This window comes from Sciurus vulgaris, assembly GCF_902686455.1.
Source record: "Sciurus vulgaris genome assembly, chromosome: 6".
Lineage (NCBI taxonomy): Eukaryota > Metazoa > Chordata > Mammalia > Rodentia > Sciuridae > Sciurus > Sciurus vulgaris.
In genome coordinates, this window is record NC_136466.1 from 142,906,160 (window position 1) to 142,929,567 (window position 23,408).

Genomic DNA, 23,408 nt, shown 5'->3' on the forward strand with positions numbered 1-23,408 from the left:
CAGCCTGGCCACCTCTGCTGGTTGTTCAGACAGGCTCCATGTCAGATCCAGTTTGGAGCACAAACCCAGAGATCACGCAGTAAGGTATCTCACCCCTTTGCAATGGGCGGCGACAGTGGGCAGGCTGGCACCCACACCTATCAAACCCTAGCTGAGGATGGCCCCTGGGGCTCTGTGGAGCTACCCAGAAGACCCGCAGGCAGACTCATCATGCACAGTATGGTCATGTTCGGCCGAGAGTTTTGCTATGCAGTGGAGGCAGCTTATGTGACCCCAGTCCTGCTCAGTGTGGGCCTGCCCAAGAGTCTATACAGCATGGTGTGGCTCCTCAGCCCCATCCTGGGATTCCTCCTACAACCTGTTGTGGGATCAGCCAGTGACCACTGCCAGTCCAGCTGGGGCCGCCGGAGACCCTTCATCCTCACCTTGGGCCTCATGATGCTCCTGGGCATGGCACTGTACCTCAATGGAGATGCGGCAGTATCAGGTAAGTAAACTGCACAAGGTCCTGTTGTGCAAAGCTGTAGGAAAAGAATGTAAAGTTCTGACATTTATTAAAAATAGTTTAGAACTGGTGGTCTCTCTTAGGTTGCAGTGAACTTCTGCCTTTGAATGATCCAAAATCTGGTGAAGAGCCTTTCCTTTAGAATTTCAGCCTTCATTGTCCTGTGTTGCTGGGAGGATTTAAAAATAGGATTGATTTTTTATCTACTTTCTCAAGTTAAATACTTGTACTTATTTATCAATTGAGGATTTTTAAAACTTTTTACTTCATTTTTTTTGAGCTCAGTATGCCTTATGGAATACTTTGTCAAATTGATCAGTGCCCAAATGACTCTGTAAACATTTGCAAGAAATTGCCTGTATGTTCAAATAAGAGTTAATTTGTCTATTGCTTTGTGTAGAGCCTTTTAATGGATACAGGGGCATTAGCCTGTCAGCTCCAGGTTACATTTCTGCATTGCAAATTCCGAACAACCACAAACCTGATGTTAAAGCACTTTTTCTAGTCATTAATCAGCTATCAATTAATTAGTACTTGGTGGTAGGACATTGACAAAAGAATCATTAATCTTTAAAAGGACATGTATTTTTAGACCACCAACTCTCAGGACAGCAGAATGGGTAAATAAGAAGCAGGATAATCAGGAACCATTTATATATATTTAAGAGAAGGCATAAATTCATGAATATATATTATTTATGGTAAAATAACAAAACAAAACTGATAAAATAGTCACTGCTAAGGACTAGAGGTAAAAGGAGAGGGTAGGCTTATTTTTTACTTATTTTTAGTGGAATTTTGTAAATGCATACCTATATTACACACTGTCCTTAGCTTAAAAAAATGGTCAGCAAGGGAAACAACAGTGTATATTCCCTAGCAGATTGAACAAAGGACAGCACATTCATAGGATGAATGTTATTCAGCTATTAGAAGTTGTGAGGGTGCTCTTCATTAACTCCAGTGAAAAGACGAGGAAAGCTGGTTAAGGATGGACATGTATGCACTGCAGGATCTCATTCATCAGTGCTGGGTGTATGTGGCAGTGAGTACTGTCAACTCCAGTCATAGAGATAAACTCTACTGTGGTTAACAAAAATCCTGCCATTGATGTAGCATACTTCCAACACTCAGAAAATGAGATTTTTATTTAAAGAAATATAATTCATACCTCAGAAAACTCATTTAAAAGCATATATAATCCACTGCTTTTTGGTATATTCACAAGGTGTACAACCCTCTCCACTTTGTAATTTCTGAATATTTTCACCGCCTCCAAAAGAAACCCATGACCCATTGGCAGCCACTTCCCAAATCCTCCTATGCACTAGACCTAGGCAAGCACTTGTTTACTTTCTGTCTGTAGATTTGTCTTCCTGCACATTCACTTGCATAATTTTTAGAACTTGAAAAAATAATGAAGCTATTTTTATTTGGAAAAACAAAACAGAAAGAAAGTAAAGGAAGATGATTTGATGACAGAAAGTTTTGGTGAAATAAAAAACATGGGTCATTCTAAAGCAGGATTGAGGAGAACGAATGTTTATTTCTCTTTTAGCTTTGATTGCTAATCCAAGGAGGAAGCTGGTTTGGACCATAAGCATCACCATGATAGGTGTGGTCCTCTTTGATTTTGCTGCTGACTTCATTGATGGGCCCATCAAAGCATACTTATTTGATGTCTGCTCCCATCAGGACAAGGAGAAGGGCCTCCACTACCATGCCCTCTTCACAGGTAGGGAATATTCCAGAAAGTCTCTCCTCAGCCCTCCAGACAGGGAGGCACTTCCGTGGAAGTCATGCAGTGTCTCTGCATGTGGAATCTTCTGAATGAATGGATCTGTTGATGGGATGTTCCCATCACGTGGACTCTGTCTCCCAGTGCCTTTCCCCAAACAAAGCTTGTGACTGCGGCTGCAGAGTTTTTGAAAAGGAAGTTTACATAAGAGCTTTCTTTAGGACTCTTTGTGGAGATCTTTAGAATTGAAATGAAAAGAAGTCTTGTGCACTTTACTTTTTTTTTGTCTCTTTTTTATTTTATTTTAATTAAAAATCATAAATATACATAGGGCAATGTTGTTTAATTCATTGTTATTTTTTCCCTTCCCCCCTCCCCTCCCACCCCTCTTTTCCCTCTATACATTCCTTTCTTCCTCCATTCTTACCACCCTCCTTATCCCTAACCCTAAACCTAACCCTAACCTTAACACTAACCCCTCCTACCCCCCCATATGTCCTCATCCGCTTATCAGCGAGATCATTTGTCCTTTAGTTTTTTGAGATTGGCTTATCTCACTTAGCATGATATCCTCCAATTTCATCCATTTGCCTGCGAATGCCATAATTTTGTCATTCCTCATGGCGGAGTAATATTCCATTGTATATATATGCCACAGCTTCTTTATCCATTCATCAACTGAAGGGCATCTGGGTTGGTTCCACAATCTGGCTATAGTGAATTGAGCAGCTATGAACATTGATGTGGCTGTATCTCTGTAGTATGCTGATATTAAGTCGTTTGGGTAAAGGCTAAGGAGTGGGATAGCTGGGTCAAATGGTGGTTCCATTCCAAGCTTTCTGAGGAATCTCCATACAGCTTTACAGAGTGGCTGCACTAATTTACAACCCCACCAGCATGTGTAGCAATGTATGAGTGTACCTTTTCCCCCACATCCTCGCCAACACCTATTGTTGCTTGTGTTCTTGATAATCGCCATTCTAATTGGGATGACATGGAATCTTAGGGTAGTTTTGATTTGCATTTCTCTTATTACTAGAGATGTTGAACATTTTTTCATATATCTGTTGATTGCTTGTACATCTTCTTCTGTGAAGTGTCTGTTCATTTCCTTAGCCCATTTGTTGATTGGATTATTTGTATTCTTGGTGGAGAGTTTTTTGAGTTCTTTATAGATTCTGGAAATTAGCGCTCTATCTGAAGTATGAGTGGCAAAGATATTCTCCCACTCTGTAGGCTCTCTCTTCACATTACTGATAGTTTCCTTTGCTGAGCGAAAGCTTTTTAGTTTGAATCTATCCCAGTTGTTGATTCTTGCTTTTATTTCTTGGGCTATGGGAGTCCTGTTAAGGAAGTCTGCTCCTAAGCCAACAAGGTGAAGGTTTGGACCTACTTTTTCTTCTATAAGATGCAGGGTCTCTGATCTGATTCCAAGGTCCTTGATCCATTTTGAGTTGAGTTTTGTGCAGGGTGAGAGATAGGGGTTTAATTTCATTCTGTTGCATATGATTTTCCAGTTTTCCCAGCACCATTTGTTGAAGAGGCTATCTTTTCTCCATTGCATATTTTTGGCCCCTTTGTCTAGTATGAGAAAATTGTATTTATCTGGGTTTGTGTCCATGTCATCTATTCTGTACCATTGATCTACCTGTCTATTTTGGTACCAATACCATGCCGTTTTTGTTACTATTGCTTTGTAATAGAGTAGAAGATCTGGTATTGCGATACCCCCTGCTTCGTTCTTTCTACTGAGGATTGCTTTAGCTATTCTGGGTTTCTTATTCTTCCAGATGAATTTCATAATTGCTTGCTCTATTTCTGTACGGTACATCATTGGGATTTTAATTGGAATTGCATTGAATCTGTATAGCACTTTTGGTAGTATGGCCATTTTGACAATATTAATTCTTCCTATCCATGAACATGGGAGATCTTTCCATCTTCTAAGGTTTTCTTTAATTTCTTTCTTTAGTGTTCTGTAGTTCTCATTGTAGAGGTCTTTCACCTCTTTTGTGAGATTGATTCCCAAGTATTTTATTTTTTTTTGATGCTATTGTGAATGGGGTAGTTTTCCTAATTTCTCTTTCTGAAGATTCATCACTTATGTATAAAAATGCATTGGATTTATGAGCATTGATCTTGTAACCTGCTACTTTACTGAATTCACTTATGAGTTCTAAGAGTTTTCTGGTGGAATTTCCGGGTTCCTCTAAATATATAATCATGTCATCAGCGAACAGGGATAGTTTGAGTTCCTCTTTTCCAATTCGTATCCCTTTAATTTCTTTGGTTTGTCTAATTGCTCTGGCTAGAGTCTCAAGAACAATGTTGAATAGAAGTGGTGAAAGAGGGCATCCCTGCCTTGTTCCAGTTTTAAGGGGGAATGCTTTCAGTTTTTCACCATTTAGAATGATATTGGCCATGGGCTTAGCGTAGATGGCCTTTACAAGGCTAAGGAATGTTCCCACTCCCCAATTTTTTCTAGTGTTTTCAGCATGAAGAGATGCTGTGTTTGATCAAATGCTTTTTCTGCATCTGTTGAAATAATCATGTGATTCTTAAATTTAAGTCTGTTGATATGGTGAATGACATTTATTGATTTCCGGATGTTGAACCAACCTTGCATCCTTGGGATAAAACCCACTTGATCATGGTGCACTATCTTTTTAATATATTTTTGTATGCGATTTGCTAAAATTTTGTTGAGAATTTTTGCAACGATGTTCTGAAATTTTCTTTCATCGAAGTGTCTCTGTCTGGTTTAGGTATCAGGGTGATATTGGCTTCATAGAATGAGTTTGGGAGGGTTCCCTCCTCTTCTGTTTCATGGAATACTTTGAGGAGTATTGGAATGAGCTCTTCTTTAAAGGTTTAGTAGAACTCAGCTGAGAACCCATCTGGTCCCGGACTTTTCTTTGTTGGTAGGCTTTTGATGACCTCTTCTATTTCATTGCTTGAAATTGATTTATTTAAGTTGTGTGCATCCTCCTTGTTCAGTTTAGGTAATTCATATGTCTCTAGAATCTTGTTGATGTCTTCGAGGTTTTCTGTTTCGTTGGAGTATAGATTTTCAAAATAGCTTCTAATTATGTGTTGTATTTCACTCGTGTCTGTTGTGATATTTCCTTGTTCATTCCGAATTTTAGTAATTTGAGTTTTCTCCCTCTTTCTCTTTGTTAGTGTGGCTAAGGGTTTATCAATTTTGTTTATTTTTTCAAAGAACCAACTCTTTATTTTGTTAATTTTTCTGATTGTTTCTTTTGTTTCAATTTCGTTGATTTCGGCTCTGATTTTAACTATTTCCTGTCTTCTACTACTTTTGGTGTTGGTCTGCTCTTCTTTTTCTAGGGCTTTGAGCTGTAGTGTTAAGTCGTTTATTTGTTGATTTCTACTTCTTTTGTTGAATGCGCCCCATGAAATAAATCTTCCTCTCAGTACTGCTTTCATAGTGTCCCAGAGATTTTGATATGATGTGTCTTTGTTCTCATTTACTTCTAAGAATTTTTTTTATTTCCCTCCTGATGTCTTCTGTTATCTATTCATCGTATAATAGCGTATTTTTTAATCTCCAAGTATTGGAGAAGTTTCTTTTTTTTATTCTGTCATTTATTTCTAATTTCAGTCCATTATGATCTGATAGAGTACAAGGTAGTATCTCTATCTTCTTGTTTTTGCTAACAGTAGCTTTGTGGCATAAAACATGGTCTATTTTAGAGAAGGATCCATGTGCTGCTGAGAAGAAAGTGTATTCGTTCTTTGTTGGGTGGTATATTCTATATAAGTCGGTTAAGTGTAAATTGTTGATTGTGTTATTGAGATCTATGGTTTCTTTATTCAATTTTTGTTTGGACGATCTATCTATCTCTCTCTTGGTGAGAGAGGTGTGTTAAAATCACCTAGTATTATCGTGTTGTGGTCTATTTGATTTCTGGAATTGAGGATTTGTTTGACGTACATGGATGAGCCAATGTTCGGGGCATAGGTATTTATGATTGTTATGTCTTGCTGATTTATGCTTCCCTTAAGCAGTATGTAATGTCCTTCTTTATCCCTTCTGACAAGTTTTGGCTTGAAGTCCACATTATCTGAAATGAGGATGGATACTCCAGCTTTTTTGCTGTGTCCGTGTGCATGGTATGTTTTTTCCCATCCTTTCACCTTTAGTCTATGGGTATCTCTTTCTATGAGATGAGTCTCTTGCAGGCAGCATATTGTTGGATTTTTCTTTTTAATCCAATCTGCCAGTCTATGTCTTTTGATTGATGAGTTCAGGCCATTAACATTCACAGTTATTATTGTGATATGATTTGTATTCCTAGTCATTGGACTCATTTTTGTTTTTTGACATGATTTGGTTTCTCCTTTATTTGGCTATTCCTTTAGGCTAGTTCCTCCCTTTGCTGATTTACATCGTTTATTTTCATCTCTTCCTCATGGAATATTTTGTTGATAATGTTCTGTAATGCCAGCTTTCTTTTAGTAAATTCCTTTAGCTTTTGTTTATCATGGAAGGATTTTATCTCATCGTCAAATCTGAAAGTAAGTTTTTTGGGTATAAAATTCTTGGTTGGCATCCATTTTCTTTCAGGGCTTGGTAAATGTTGTTCCAGTCCCTTCTAGCTTTTAGGGTCTGGACTGAAAAATCTGCTGGTATTCTTATTGGTTTCCCCCTGAATGTAATCTGATTCTTTTCTTTCACGGCCTTTAAAATTCTGTCTTTATTTTGAATGTTAGGTATTTTCATAATAATGTGCCTTGGTGTAGGTCTGTTGTAATTTTTATATTTGGAGTCCTATAAGCCTCTTGTACTTGGTTTTCCATTTCATTCTTCAGATTTGGAAAATTTTCTGATATTATTTCATTGAATAGATTGTTCATTCCTTTGGTTTGTTTCTCTAAGCCTTCCTTAATCCCAATAATTCTTAAATTTGGCCTTTTCATTATATCCCATAATTCTTGTAGATTCTGGTCATGATTTCTTACCATCTTCTCTGTTTGGTCAACCTTGTTTTCAAGATCAAATATTTTGTCTTCAATATCTGAGGTTCTGTCTTCCAGGTGTTCTATCCTATTGTTTATGCTTTCTATGGTGTTTTTAACTTGGTTTATTGTTTCCTTCATTTCAAGGATTTCCGTTTGGTTTTTTTTCAGTATCTCTAACTCTTTATTGAAATGCTCTTTTGCTTCCCTTATTTGCTCTTTTAACTGTTGATTAGTGCATTCATTTAGTGCCTGCATTTGTTCTTTCATCTCCTCGTTTGCTTCCCTGATTGTTTTAATTATGTACATTCTGAACTCCCTTTCTGACATTTCTTCTGCTGTGCTGTCATTGTGTTTTATTGATATAGTATCTAGGTTTGTTTGGGACATTTTCTTCCCTTGTTTTCTCATATTGGTCAGATGTCAATGGGACTCTGTGATATTGTAGATTTCCTCTATCGGCTTATAGTGACCCTGTAGATTTCCAGTGTATCACCTACCAGCCTTCAGTAGCCAGAAGTCTTGGATTAATTTGATAATGCAGTGCTTCTGAAGAATGCTGCCCCTAGCCCGCTACTGGTTCCAGGGAGAGAGACCTGGAGAGGTCTCTTGTTGCCCAGCCCTGGTCCCAGAGGCTGGTTGTAGGTCGGAGGTCCCCACTGGCTTGGGGACTTGTGGCTGGCTCTGTGTAGACAGGCTCTCACTGGGCTGTTTGCCCCGAGAATCTAGCCTAGAGCGGCGCTTCCCACTGGAGGGGGGCTGGGCTGCTTGGGGAAGTTCCTGGCACCCTGAGCTGGTCACTGAAGCAACCTGCGGGCGGGCCGGAGCTGGCAGCAGGGCGGGCCGGAGCTGGCCGGGGCAGGCCGGAGCTGGCCGTGCTGCTTTTGTGCAGAAGGGCTCTCACTGGGGGCCTGTTTCGAGAGGCTGGAGGATCTGTCCCTGTGGGAGGAGCCCACCGCCAGACTGCACAGAGCTGCCTGGGGGAGATGCTATCTGCCCTGTCCTACTCTAATAAGCCACTCGAATCCTGGCCTGCCACCCAGCTGAGCTTCGCTGGGTGGGGGAGACTCACCCCGTGGTTCTATCTTAGTCCGAGTCTCTCAATGCCTCCCCTTCTTGAATCCTGGGTTCTGGGGCGACTGGAGATGCAGTCACCCTCTAGTCCACCATCTTGGATCGCCCCGTGGAAAAAGCCTGCAGCTAGAGGGGGACAATGCTGCCTGGAGAGGTCTCTAGCTGCCCAGCCCTGGTCCCAGAAGCTGCTTTCGTGTCGAATGTCTCCGCTGGCTTGGGGACTTGTGGCTGGCTCTGCATCGAGGCTCTCACTGGGCGGTCTGCCCTGGGAAGCTAACCTAGAGAGGCACTTCCTGCAGGAGGGGGCTGGGCTGCTTGGGGGAGTCCCTGGCGCCCTGTGCTGGTCTCTGAAGCAACCTGCGGGCGGGCCGGAGCTGGCCACACTGCTTCTGTGCAGAAGGGCTCTCACTGGGGGGCCTGCTCCGTGAGGCTGGAGGATCTGTCCTTGTGGGCGGAGCCCACCGCCAGACTGTACTGAACTGCCTGGGGGAGATGCTGTCTGCCCTGACCCACTCTAATAAGCCACTCGAATCCTGGCCTGCCACCCAGCTGAGCTTCGCTGGGTGGGGGAGACTCACCCTGTGGTTCTATTTTAGTCCGAGTCTCTCAATGCCTCCCCTTCTTGAATCCTGGGTTCTGGGGCGACTGGAGATGCAGTCACCCTCTAGTCCGCCATCTTCGATCGCCCCTGCACTTTACTTTTGTTTTAAAGCAGTGGATCTTAAACATCAGTAATGTAGCATCAGCCTTACTTAGAAGCTTGTTGAAAATCTACGTTCCTGGGATCCTACTCCAGTTATTCTGATTTATATTTCTTGAGTGGAGCCCATAAATTCACATTTTATTTACTAAGGATCCCAGATGATAGATGTGCTATGAACCATATTTAAAAGCAAAAAATGGAAACAAACCAAGCAAATGAGAAACCTCTTCTCTTTGGGATTTCTTAGTTACATAAAGAACTGCCATTTTTTCAGCCTGCTAGTTCAAAAAAAAATAGAACAGTTGGGACGCTCTGGATTCCTTGGGGCTGCTGTCAGCCTCCTTCAGTCACTATTGGGCCACTAAATCTGGAGCAATGCTACTTACAGCACTAATTAGAGCTGTGCTGGGACTGGCAGGGGAGGGGGCGGTGTTATACCTCAGGTGATGGCAGGATCCTGGCCCAGGAACATTTCTATCTATATCTAGGAGAGGGGAACTCTACCAGCCCACTTATTTGATTGTCTTCAGAGCCCAACCAATGTCATTTTTGTTTCAATGCATTCTGGCTTCCTCCATGGCCAGGTAGGGTCTGTATTTCCAGAGCTATGAATAGTGCCTACTCATGGAACCCATTGGTCCCATCTTTGTCATTTGTGTAAACACTATAGTGGTCAAAACATGAAGGAATGAGATTGCACCAGCAGAATAAGCTGTTCCTCCCGGATTTAGGGAAGGTGCAGGAGAAGAACTTCAGCCCTGTCCATCACTGGACGCTGACCTCCATGTCTCTAGAGGTATAATGGCCAGTTTTGAGACCTTTGTGCTGCCTCACCTCTGCTCCTGCCACTCAGCAACTTTGTTCCTTTGCCTGGGCTTCTGTTCCCACAGAATTTTCCATCTGCCTTGTCACTCAGGGCTCCCACTCCACCAGCCTCTCACAGTCCCTGGAGCATGCCTGCCTGCCCATGCCCACATGGGGACTCAGCATGCCACCTCCTCCTGCCTGGGAAACTTTCCCCAGATAATCCCATGACTCATGCCTTCATCCACTCATGTTCCTCATTAAATGGCTCATCAGTGAGGTTTGTCTTGGCCACCAAATCAATGGAGTATAACCACTCCTCCCTCTCCCCTTATCCTTGTTCGACTTTTCTTCATCGGATGTATCTCTACCAGACTGACTGCGGTTCTCCATCTAATCATCCATCCATTTACCTATGACCTTTCTACTTATCAGTTTATCTACCATCCAACCATCATCTATCTATTTTTTTCAGTTTTTGTTCATCTCTCCCATCTAGAACATCATGTCCAGATGAGCAGACCCTTCCTTTTGTTCTTGCCAGATCTTTAATTCCTGGGAAAATGTACTTCATAGAAGGTGCTGTGCAAATATTGAATGAATATTTATCAAATTGTTCATATAAGCTAATAACCCTGTGTTAGGCATTTTTACTTACCTCTATCCTGACTTGTAGAAGTTGCATAATTCCCATTTTTCAGATGTGAAATCTGAGACTTAGAAGTATGGTGTGCTAGTACTGGCTTATGCTGGCTTGTGAGAATCAATTGGTAAATTTTTAGGAATTAAGAGAGCTGGTTGACACATACTGATGGCTTGAAACAGCCATGATGAGAGGACTAGAAGCATAGAATTGGAAAGCTATAAACTATGGCTTTTTTTTTCTTTTTCCTGGAGAGCCAGTGGTTATATACCCAAATGTTACTGCCTGAGGACAGAGAAGAGAGATTTAACTGATTAAATAGCAGTTCTGAGGCTGACAGCTAGAAGGTTCCAGATCAGAGTTTCAAACATTATTCTCCTAATTTGAATCCCACAGTTTGTTTCCATTTTATCATTATTTGCTGAATGTCACGGGAGACTTTTCGGCTTTAGAACATGGAGCACTGAGGTTCTATTGTTGTAGAAAATGTTGGGCAATATGTCTACCATTTCCCACCTTATACCATGGTGAAAACCTGTCCAAATGACTTCCGCCTTGCTGCCTCTGATATCAATCCTGGACACTGGAAACTTTGACTCCCTGATGATGGAAATGGAATTGAGTCATGTGAGTATGAATGTATAGGCAAAGCCTCTACTGGGGCTCTGCTGGGGAAGGAAGACATGACTCCGACAAATAAGAGTCAGGCTGGCTCACTGGGACAAAGAAAAGAGCTAGTTTTTCTGGCTGCTTGCCAGGGTGGGCTGGGGTTTAGGAATGTTCACTGGCTATAGGGACAGGTCAACCTGTGAGGGCACTTTAATCCTTGCCCTGTGATAAGGATGAGTTACATGAAAACTTCCTGGATCTAATGATGCACCTGGTACTGTCTGGGGCTGGATAAATGAGGCAGGTTTGGTATCTGACAAACTACGAGTTAAGGTAGAAACTTCTAAGGGCTGTCAGGCCTGAGCCAAGGCCCAGGAGTGCCCTTTGTCCAAACTAGCTCAATATTAGAATGTAGACCTCTATTTTGGAAGCTTCCAAGGTCTACACCTGAAAGCATTTCTATGAGTTCAAGACAATAATATATTCACTTTTATATTTTCTGTTGATGTTATCATGTTTTGTGGGATCAGCACATACATGTAATTTTGATATAATCTTAGTGCAGGCTCTCACTATTTTTGTCTAAATTTAGTACTTACCCCTTAACTGATTTTCCAGTCTTTACTCCTTCCCACTCCAAGAGAACTAACAGACAGCATCCAGATTCATATTCTTAAAAGTCAACTATACCCAGGACACTCTTTTGCTTTTTGGCCTGCAGTGGCCCCTTATTTGTCTCTTAGACAAAGAAAAACATTCTAGAGAGGGCTCGAAGCTTCCACAAGTTATTTCCCTCTTCTGGTCCAAACTACTTTTTACTGGGACAGACATTTATTTACCACAGTTCTGGAGGATGGAATGCCAAGATCAAGAGGCTGGCAGGGCTGGTTTGTAGCAATGCCTCTCTTCCTGGCCTGCACACATTCTCTGTGCTTTGAATAATTTCTCAACATGTTCCCAAGCCAGGTCTGCTTTGTTCACTACACCCCTCACTCTTCACCATCATCAGTCACGTCATACTGCAGGTGTTCAAAATAAGTAACAGTGGGACAAATGAAAGAGGCTGCCCTTTCTTCTCCAGGCCTTGGGTCTTTGCTCACTTGAAAGTCCTCTGCTTCTATTCTGCCTATGGAACTCAAAGCTGTTTGAAAACTTCCACTGTTTCCTGGGAAGAAGGTCCCTTGCTCTCTCCTTAACTGCAGGTACATTTTACTTCTAACTTGGCCTTGGATGCAATTTACGAAATAACCAAAGCACCAAAGTTTATTGAGTAGATGAACATAGTAAAGGTACTTGTGAGGTAGAAGACTCCAGCAGGAAGAGACCATAGAGGTTGCAGTTTACCACATGCACATCCTGAATTTGGACCTCCCTTGGCAGCCTATATTTTCTGCTTGTGCTGATGTGTTGCTCAGCTTTTCATCACTGTATCCAAAATACCTGGAAAGAACAACTTAGAGTATTTCAGCTCAGGGTTTTGGAAGATTCAGTTCATGTTTCGCTGGTTCCATTACTTCAGGCCTGAGGTGAGGCAGAACATCATGGAAGAAGGGTGGAGCATAACCCAGGTGACCTATTTCCTCCAACTCAGTCCCACCCTCCAGTGGTTCATTCAGCCATCAATGGACTGATGAGGTCAGAGCCCTCATGACCTAATTGTTTCCACAAAACCCCATATCTGAGCAGAAGAGACTTTGAGGAACATTCTATATGCAAACCATACCCACTGCCTGCCAGAATACTGCTGACTGGCTGACTTAAAGTGTGGAAATTGATTTTTCACAGTCCTGGGAGATGGCCATGTGAGAGTAAGGGGTCAGCACTCTTTTTTTTTTTTTAATTAAAAATCATAAATTTACATAGGACAATGTTGTTTGATTCATACTGTTATTTTTTTCCCTTCCCCCCACCCCTCCCACCCCTTTTCCCTCTATACACTCCTTCCTTCCTCCATTCTTACCACCCTCCTTATCCCTAACCCTAACCCTAACACTAACCGCTCCTACCCCCCATTATATGTCCTCATCCACTTATCAGCGAGATCATTCGTCCTTTAGTTTTTTGAGATTGGCTTATCTAACTTAGCATGATATTCTCCAATTTCATCCATTTGCCTGCAAATGCCATAATTTTATCATTCTTCATGGTGGAGTAATGTTCCATTGTATATATATGCCACAGTTTCTTTATCCATTCTTCAACTGAAGGGCATCTAGGTTGGTTCCACAATCTGGCTATGGTGAATTGAGCAGCTATGAACATTGATGTGGCTGTATCTCTGTAGTATGCTGATTTTAAGTCCTTTGGGTAAAGGCTAAGGAGTGGGATAGCTGGGTCAAATGGTGGTTCCATTCCAAGCTTTCTGAGGAATCTCCATACAGCTTTACAGAGTGGCTGCACTAATTTACAACCCCACCAGCATGTGTAGCAATGTATGAGTGTACCTTTTCCCCCACATCCTCGCCAACACCTATTGTTGCTTGTGTTCTTGATAATCGCCATTCTAATTGGGATGACATGGAATCTTAGGGTAGTTTTGATTTGCATTTCTCTTATTACTAGAGATGTTGAACATTTTTTCATATATCTGTTGATTGCTTGTACATCTTCTTCTGTGAAGTGTCTGTTCATTTCCTTAGCCCATTTGTTGATTGGATTATTTGTATTCTTGGTGGAGAGTTTTTTGAGTTCTTTATAGATTCTGGAAATTAGCGCTCTATCTGAAGTATGAGTGGCAAAGATATTCTCCCACTCTGTAGGCTCTCTCTTCACATTACTGATAGTTTCCTTTGCTGAGCGAAAGCTTTTTAGTTTGAATCTATCCCAGTTGTTGATTCTTGCTTTTATTTCTTGGGCTATGGGAGTCCTGTTAAGGAAGTCTGCTCCTAAGCCAACAAGGTGAAGGTTTGGACCTACTTTTTCTTCTATAAGATGCAGGGTCTCTGATCTGATTCCAAGGTCCTTGATCCATTTTGAGTTGAGTTTTGTGCAGGGTGAGAGATTGGGGTTTAATTTCATTCTGTTGCATATGATTTTCCAGTTTTCCCAGCACCATTTGTTGAAGAGGCTATCTTTTCTCCATTGCATATTTTTGGCCCCTTTGTCTAGTATGAGAAAATTGTATTTATCTGGGTTTGTGTCCATGTCATCTATTCTGTACCATTGATCTACCTGTCTATTTTGGTACCAATACCATGCCGTTTTTGTTACTATTGCTTTGTAATAGAGTAGAAGATCTGGTACTGCGATACCCCCTGCTTTGCTCTTTCTACTGAGGATTGCTTTAGCTATTCTGGGTTTCTTATTCTTCCAGATGAATTTCATAATTGCTTGCTCTATTTCTGTAAGGTACATCATTGGGATTTTAATTGGAATTGCATTGAATCTGTATAGCACTTTTGATAGTATGGCCATTTTGACAATATTAATTCTGCCTATCCAAGAACATGGGAGATCTTTCCATCTTCTAAGGTTTTCTTTAATTTCTTTCTTTAGTGTTCTGTAGTTCTCATTGTAGAGGTCTTTCACCTCTTTTGTGAGATTGATTCCCAAGTATTTTATTTTTTTTTTGATGCTATTGTGAATGGGGTAGTTTTCCTAATTTCTCTTTCTGAAGATTCATCACTTATGTATAAAAATGCATTGGATCTATGAGCATTGATCTTGTAACTTGCTACTTTACTGAATTCACTTATGAGTTCTAAGAGTTTTCTGGTGGAATTTCCAGGTTCCTCTAAATATATAATCATGTCATCAGCGAACAGGGATAGTTTGAGTTCTTCTTTTCCAATTTGTATCCCTTTAATTTCTTTGGTCTGTCTAATTGCTCTGGCTAGAGTCTCAAGAACAATGTTGAATAGAAGTGGTGAAAGAGGGCATCCCTGCCTTGTTCCAGTTTTTAGGGGGAATGCTTTCAGTTTTTCACCATTTAGAATGATATTGGCCATGGGCTTAGCGTAGATGGCCTTTACAAGGCTAAGGAATGTTCCCACTCCCCAATTTTTTCTAGTGTTTTCAGCATGAAGAGATGCTGTGTTTGATCAAATGCTTTTTCTGCATCTGTTGAAATAATCATGTGATTCTTAAATTTAAGTCTGTTGATATGGTGAATGACATTTATTGATTTCCGGATGTTGAACCAACCTTGCATCCTTGGGATAAAACCCACTTGATCATGGTGCACTATCTTTTTAATATATTTTTGTATGCGATTTGCTAAAATTTTGTTGAGAATTTTTGCAACGATGTTCTGAAATTTTCTTTCATCGAAGTGTCTCTGTCTGGTTTAGGTATCAGGGTGATATTGGCTTCATAGAATGAGTTTGGGAGGGTTCCCTCCTCTTCTGTTTCATGGAATACTTTGAGGAGTATTGGAATGAGCTCTTCTTTAAAGGTTTAGTAGAACTCAGCTGAGAACCCATCTGGTCCCGGACTTTTCTTTGTTGGTAGGCTTTTGATGACCTCTTCTATTTCATTGCTTGAAATTGATTTATTTAAGTTGTGTGCGTCCTCCTTGTTCAGTTTAGGTAATTCATATGTCTCTAGAATCTTGTTGATGTCTTCGAGGTTTTCTGTTTCGTTGGAGTATAGATTTTCAAAATAGCTTCTAATTATGTGTTGTATTTCACTCGTGTCTGTTGTGATATTTCCTTGTTCATTCCGAATTTTAGTAATTTGAGTTTTCTCCCTCTTTCTCTTTGTTAGTGTGGCTAAGGGTTTATCAATTTTGTTTATTTTTTCAAAGAACCAACTCTTTATTTTGTTAATTTTTCTGATTGTTTCTTTTGTTTCAATTTCGTTGATTTCGGCTCTGATTTTAACTATTTCCTGTCTTCTACTACTTTTGGTGTTGGTCTGCTCTTCTTTTTCTAGGGCTTTGAGCTGTAGTGTTAAGTCGTTTATTTGTTGATTTCTACTTCTTTTGTTGAATGCGCCCCATGAAATAAATCTTCCTCTCAGTACTGCTTTCATAGTGTCCCAGAGATTTTGATATGATGTGTCTTTGTTCTCATTTACTTCTAAGAATTTTTTTTATTTCCCTCCTGATGTCTTCTGTTATCTATTCATCGTATAATAGCGTATTTTTTAATCTCCAAGTATTGGAGAAGTTTCTTTTTTTTATTCTGTCATTTATTTCTAATTTCAGTCCATTATGATCTGATAGAGTACAAGGTAGTATCTCTATCTTCTTGTTTTTGCTAACAGTAGCTTTGTGGCATAAAACATGGTCTATTTTAGAGAAGGATCCATGTGCTGCTGAGAAGAAAGTGTATTCGTTCTTTGTTGGGTGGTATATTCTATATAAGTCGGTTAAGTGTAAATTGTTGATTGTGTTATTGAGATCTATGGTTTCTTTATTCAATTTTTGTTTGGACGATCTATCTATCTCTCTCTTGGTGAGAGAGGTGTGTTAAAATCACCTAGTATTATCGTGTTGTGGTCTATTTGATTTCTGGAATTGAGAAGGATTTGTTTGATGTACATGGATGAGCCAATGTTCGGGGCATAGGTATTTATGATTGTTATGTCTTGCTGATTTATGCTTCCCTTAAGCAGTATGTAATGTCCTTCTTTATCCCTTCTGACAAGTTTTGGCTTGAAGTCCACATTATCTGAAATGAGGATGGATACTCCAGCTTTTTTGTTGTGTCCGTGTGCATGGTATGTTTTTTTCCCATCCTTTCACCTTTAGTCTATGGGTATCTCTTTCTATGAGATGAGTCTCTTGCAGGCAGCGTATTGTTGGATTTTTCTTTTTAATCCAATCTGCCAGTCTATGTCTTTTGATTGATGAGTTCAGGCCATTAACATTCACAGTTATTATTGTGATATGATTTGTATTCCTAGTCATTTGACTCATTTTTGTTTTTTGACATGACTTGGTTTCTTCTTTATTTGGCTATTCCTTTAGGCTAGTTCCTCCCGTTGATGATTTCCATCATTGTTTTTCATCTCTTCCTCATGGAATATTTTGCTGATAATGTTCTGTAATGCCGGCTTTCTTTTTGTAAATTCCTTTAGTTTTGTTTATCATGGAAGGATCTTATTTCATCATCAAATCTGAAAGTAAGTTTTGCTGGGTATAAGATTCTTGGTTGGCATCCGTTTTCTTTCAGGGCTTGGTAAATGTTGTTCCAGGCCCTTCTAGCTTTTAGGGTCTGGTTTGAAAAATCTGCTGATATTCTTATTGGTTTCCCTCTGAATGTAATTTGACTCTTTTCTCTCATGGCCTTTAAAATTCTGTCTTTATTTTGTATTTTAGGTATTTTCATAATTATGTGCCTTGGTGTGGGTCTGTTGTAATTTTTATATTTGGAGCCTATAAGCGTCTTGTACTTGATTTTCCATTTTATTCTTCAGATTAGGGAAATTTTCTGATATTATTTCATTGAATAGATTGTTCATTCCTTTGGTTTGTTTCTCTAAGCCTTCCTTAATCCCAATAATTCTTAAACTTGGCCTTTTCATGATATCTCATAATTCTTGTAGATTCTGTTCATGATTTCTTACCATCTTTTCTGTTTGGTCAACTTTGTTTTCAAGATCAAATATTTTGTCTTCAATATCTGAGGTTCTGTCTTCCAGGTGTTCTATCCTATTGTTTATGCTTTCTATGGTGTTTTTAACTTGGTTTATTGTTTCCTTCATTTCAAGGATTTCCGTTTGGTTTTTTTTCAGTATCTCTAACTCTTTATTGAAATGATCTCTTGCTTCTCTTATTTGCTCTTTTAACTATTGATTGGTGCGATCATTTAATGCCTGCATTTGCTCTTTCATCTCCTCGTTTGTTTCCCTGATTGTTTTAATTATGTACATTCTGAACTCCCTTTCTGACATTTCTTCTGCTGTGCTGTCATTGAGTTTTATTGATATAGTATCTAGGTTTGTTTGGGACATTTTCTTCCCTTGTTTTCTCATATTGGTCAGATGTCAGTGGGACTCTGTAATATTGCAGATTTCCTCTACTGGCTTATAGTGTCCCTGTAGATTTCCAGTGTATCACCTACCAGCCTTCAGTAGCCTGAAGTCTTGGAGTAACTTGATAATGTAGTGCTTCTGAAGAAAGCTGCCCATAACCCGCTTCTGGTTCCAGGGCTTGGAGCTGGCTCTGTGTGGAAAGCTCTTACTGGGTGGCCTGCTCCCAGAAGCTGGCCTTGTGGGAGGAGCCCATCGCCGGAGTGCACAGGGCTGTCTGGAGAAGACTCTAGCTGCCCTGCCCTACTCTAATAAGCCGCCCGAATCCTGGCCTGCCGCCCGGGCCGATCTTCCCCAGGTGGGGGAGACTCACCCTGTGGCTCTATTTTAGTCCGAGTCTCTCAATGCCTCCTCTTCTTGAATCCTGGGTTCTGGAGTGACTGGAGATGCAGTCACCCTCTAGTCCGCCATCTTGGATTGCCCTGTGGAGAACGCCTGCAGCCCTAGGGGGCAGGGCCGCCTGGAGAGGTCTCTGGCTGCCGTGCCCTGGTCCCATAGGCTGCTTGCAGGTCGGAGGTCTCCGCTGGCTTGGGGACTTGTGGCTGGCTCTGTGTAGAAAGGCTCTCACTGGGCGGTCTGCTACGAGAAGCTAGCCTAGAAAGGCGCTTCCGGCCGGAGGGAGCCGGACTGCTTGAGGAAGTTCCTGGCTGCCCTGTCCTGGTCTCTGAAGCAACCTGTGGGCCGGAGTTCACCGCGCTGTCTCAGGGACTTGGTGCTTCCAGCACTGGTTTTTGACGAGGCCTCTCTTCTTCGCTTGCAGCCATCTACCTTCCAGCCATGTCCTCACCTGCCTTTTTCTCTGTGCATATGCACTGCTCGTGTCTCTTATAAGAACATCAGCTCTTGAGGTCAGGATTCCACCCTTACACCTTTACTATAATTACCTCTTAATCACTCTGTGTACCAGGTAGTCATGCCAGGGTTAGGGCAACAACACATGGATTTGGGGAAAGAACACAATTCAGTCCATAAAAGTCTCTTTGAATTTTATCCTCACTGCCCCTAGCCCAGCTCCTGAGGCTGGAGAAAGATGGGATGCAGAGGGAGCATACCCTTTTTCTCCTCTTCCCTCTAATCCCTTTCCTTTTCTATTTTAAAAAGCATACTAGAGATATTCTAGAATATTCAAATAAACTGAAAAGAACAAAAGGTCTTTTTATGTTCATAAGAACTGTTAAAGAGCTTGAATGTTGGGTCCTACTCTGGCAGTTCTCAGGTTCTCTTGCATAATACTCCTTTTCAGGTCTAAAATCCCCCCAGTCCCTGTCCTCAGAGGGAGGGGCAGTGGGTGGCAAGGGAACATTTGACCCACTCCACCATTTTACTAACTCTTACCTGAAATCAACAATCCAGTCCCAAAAGACTATTTTAATATAATTTCTTTCTTGACCTTTGTCATATTTTACTTTCTGTTTTGGCATTTTGTGTATGTTTGTAATTAACCTCATTACACCAGAAACTTCTTGAGAAAAGGGACTGACTATCCAGAGAAAATGTTTGTGTGACTGAGTAAGAGGGTAAGGCACATGTGAAGTACAGACAATCAATTTTATGTGCATCTTAATGGTCCACTTGGAGGACTGGTAGGGCCACAGGAAAATCCAGACTGGCTTCTAAGACCTCAGCTCTGTTCTTAGCTCCTTCCCCAGCTTCCTGTGGCACATGCTCAAGGAATGGGTTGATTGGCGGGGCCTGGTTGTGAGTAAGGAGAGCCCACTAACAAGTGGCTTAAACACATGTATTTATTTTTCTCATGTAGCAAGAAGTCTGGAAGCAGGTGTCTGCTGGCTTTTGGCCAGTCTAGATGTCAGTGCCAGCAATTTAATATTTGTTTGGTTGTTTCATCAATGTGTTGCCTCTTGGATCATGACGGTTGCCATGGTTTCATTCATCACATTTGTTTCAAGACAGGAGGAAGGTGGGAGAGGATCAGGAAAGAAGGAAGGAAAAAGAGCCTATGCTGTCTCTTTAAATGAAGAAAACAATAGTTTTCTAGCCCCCACAGACTTCTATTTGTTTCACATTGGGCAGAATTACGTTATGTAAATATCCTGTGCCTTGGAAGGTGGAAAGTGAATCTTCTTTGTTTTCTTTAGGGGTATGGCGGTATGCTTTCCTGAACCAAATTGGGGTTCTATTAGGAAGAAGGAAGGGGTGATTATTACTGAGTAGGCAGAAGCTACTCAATACAAACTTACTTGAATATTAGCCTAATAAGAACAATTAAAGAGCAAGATGATTATAAGAAATGACAGCCAGAGCTTTCAAAGTCCCCAACATTAGTAACGAAAATTTATCTCATTTAAAATGCATTAAAGTAAAATTTAAAGTCATACATTTGTTCCTAGTTTTACCTGATCATGCATTAAATCATACTCTTCCCATGTTGTAATTTACTGTGTATTTATTTCCATCTCCTACAAGATTTGTAAATTCTTTCATGAGGATTCACCTTCAAATTTCCTTGACTTCTAGTTCATTGTGTTGCTGATAACAGACACTTAGAGATGCTAGCTATGCAGAGGAGACCCTTGGTTTCATAACCCTACTTGTATTCTGTGCAGTTTTACATCAGGTTAAATAAACTGTATGGCAAATTGCATTTATCAGGTGAATATGCTCACTTATTTGTTATGCTTCGTCTCATGACCAGCATTGAACTCTGGACCTCAGTCAGCTGTTTCCTGTGCATGCCTTTGGTCATACGGGCAACCACCGAGAGAGTCCACAGATAACTTCTAGCCATTTGGTTCCTCTATCCCAAAACAACTTCAAACATCTTCCTCCTGTAGGAAAATATAGTAGAGTCTCACTTCATTTAAGGCTTAGATTCTAAAGTCCCTGAGTGATAATGACAGTTTACTTTATTCATTAATCTCTAATAGATCACTCATAAAATACCATGTGCCCTGTTTTATGTAATGTAAACCTGCATGCAAACGTCTGTAGAATCAAATCCCTTTTAATGTTACTCATGGACATAGGCTCAATTAATGGAATAGTTAGCAGATAGGATTGTCCATACTATTTTAAAATGTTATTCTTGTCTTCCTGGTTCCCTCCTCACCCCCTTTTCAAAATGTGAATAGTTGAACCACGGTGAGTTAAATAAGGATATGACCCCACTGTAGTGTCCTTGCTCTGAATAGAAGCAATTCAAACATGGAATGAAAAAAAAAAACAAAAAACAGAAAACAAGCAATGCATTATCCCTCTGCTTTACCTTTGCACACGCCACACCTGAATTTATATGAACTTGGTAAAGAGATAACTACAGCATTCCATTTGAAGCAAGCATTTTCTGACAAAGTAATATTTAGTAGTAGGGCCCATTTTGATTTTCATCAACAGCAAGATAGCATTCAACCAAAGAATCCAAATGATCTACTAAATTGAAATTCTTTTTGTTTTAGAGTGATCTCTCTGGTCCAATATTTCTAAATGTTTTTCAAAGAGCAAAGGGTTCCTTGTCAGAATATTTCCCAGCATATTTTTGACAGGTTGTGAATGTGTATATGTGTGTGTTTAAATAAAGTACTCTGCTGGATCCCAGGGAGATGTTTTATTTTATTTAGCTCTAGCATCCAACATCTCTCCATCCCTGGCTTTGCAGTAGCCATGGTTGGTCTAGTGGATCCACCCATGTCATCTCAGCACCCAGATCCTTCACTGCTGCACATGAGGCTGTGGAACCCAGTGAGCCAACAAGCCCTTGCTCATCCTTTGTGCCAAATGGTTCTAACAGCCTATTTCTGCTAAAGTGAACCCAAGACCTTGCTGTCCTTAGCAGTGGGCTCTATCCCTTGCCATGACTCTTGGATGAGGCCTAATGGGAAATCCTGGCTCCTTTGAGAAGCCTTAGCATTGCCAAACTGGGTTTCCACACAGGCTCATGAATCTACACAATGTCATTGTTAATAACCTAGCAAATGACCACAGGCACCGGGCACGGAACCATCTCAAAGGTTTTAATATCGGATGTTTATAGTCACTTGATTTTCTCTATCCCACCAGGCCTGCAAAAGTTGTATTTATAGTGAAGGACTCAGTGAGAAACATGTCCTCTGTGTGTCTTTGGAAAAAGAATGGGAAACTTGTTAGGCTCATCCTCTTTTAACTTTTCTGTTTTTCTTTAAATACTTCAATGTCTGCACAAAAATACTAGCCTGAAGAAAATGCACTATTAGCAAATAATTAACGACAGAGTCTTAAAGGTGAAGTTGAGACATGAGCCCCTTTGACCAGACATTTTACACTGTGGAAGGGAGCTGCCTTTCATATTTGAAACTTTTTTAACGTTTCCTCTTTCATGAGTAATCATTGGATGAGTGGTTTTGTTTCATCAAATGGGTTCCCTTTGAACTTTCTGCCTGTGGAAAACTTTCACATCTCCCCATTCAGGCAGCTTGGAAAGGGTGCCTCCAGGACAGAAACTACAGACATAGGATTTCGGCTTCTGGGTCAGGGGTGACTTAGGACAACATAGTAAATATCTCCAAAGTATCATCTGCTTTCCCTTTGAAAGTGGGCAACAGAACTCCCAAAGAATGGCAAAGGCAGGTTAGAGAAGAAAGGATCTGGAAGAACATTTTTCCCTTTTGCTTCACTTATTTATTTTAGTTTCCTTTAATTGATGTAAAATACTTGTACTTATTTAGGGGTTACTGTATGATAATGTACTCAATGCATGAATATAATGTATAATGATTCAATCAGGGTAATTGGCATGTCCACCTTTTCAACTATCATCATTTCTATGTACTGCAAACCTTCAAACTTTTCTTCTCTGGTTATTATGAAATATAATATATATATATAATATATAATAAATGTAGGTACCCTACAGTGCTACAGAAGATTTGAACTAATTCTTAACTAACAGTATTTGAGTACCCACTCTTCAACGTCCTTCTCTCTCCCCTACTCACTCCAGCCTAGCTGCTTCCGTGTGGTAAATTTTGTAGTTTCCACAAATGAGTAAGAACATATGATATTTATCTTTCTGTTCCTGTCTTGTTTCACTTAACATAATGTCCCTGGAAGGAATTTTTCCTTACTCTTTTCTCTCCATGAAAACTTTTCCCTTAGATACCTAAATCAACTTGGCCAGCCTCTTTGCTGTGTTATAATTCCTGGACATATTGCCCCTCCTCACAAGTACAATCATTACTTGGCATTACATTATTTATTCATTTGATTTTTGTCTTCTTCAACAAACATGTAAACTCTCCAATGACAGGACCATTGTCTTTTCAGTTTGTTGCTCTATTACCAGTGTTTTGAATAGTGTTCAGATTATGGAAGGTGCTCAGTAAGCATTAGTGGAATGACTGTTCTATTTTGGCATCCTTGTGTTACTAATGATTGAGCTGAGCGA

At 40.5% G+C, this 23,408-nt stretch overlaps 1 protein-coding gene across 2 annotated transcripts in view; it reads left to right on the top strand.

Annotated features, from left to right (window-relative positions):
* The window catches only part of SLC45A2 (solute carrier family 45 member 2), a 49,312-nt gene continuing 25,904 nt past the window's right edge, over positions 1 to 23,408 (top strand). Inside the window, exons 1-2 of one of the 2 annotated variants that reach the window (XM_079144488.1) lie at positions 1 to 487; positions 2,064 to 2,240. In XM_079144488.1, the coding sequence (XP_079000614.1) occupies positions 103 to 487; positions 2,064 to 2,240 (562 nt within the window). In that variant the 5' untranslated portion in view covers positions 1 to 102. The remainder of the gene's footprint in view (positions 488 to 2,063; positions 2,241 to 23,408) is intronic. The other variant, XM_079144489.1, reaches the window with a different exon arrangement.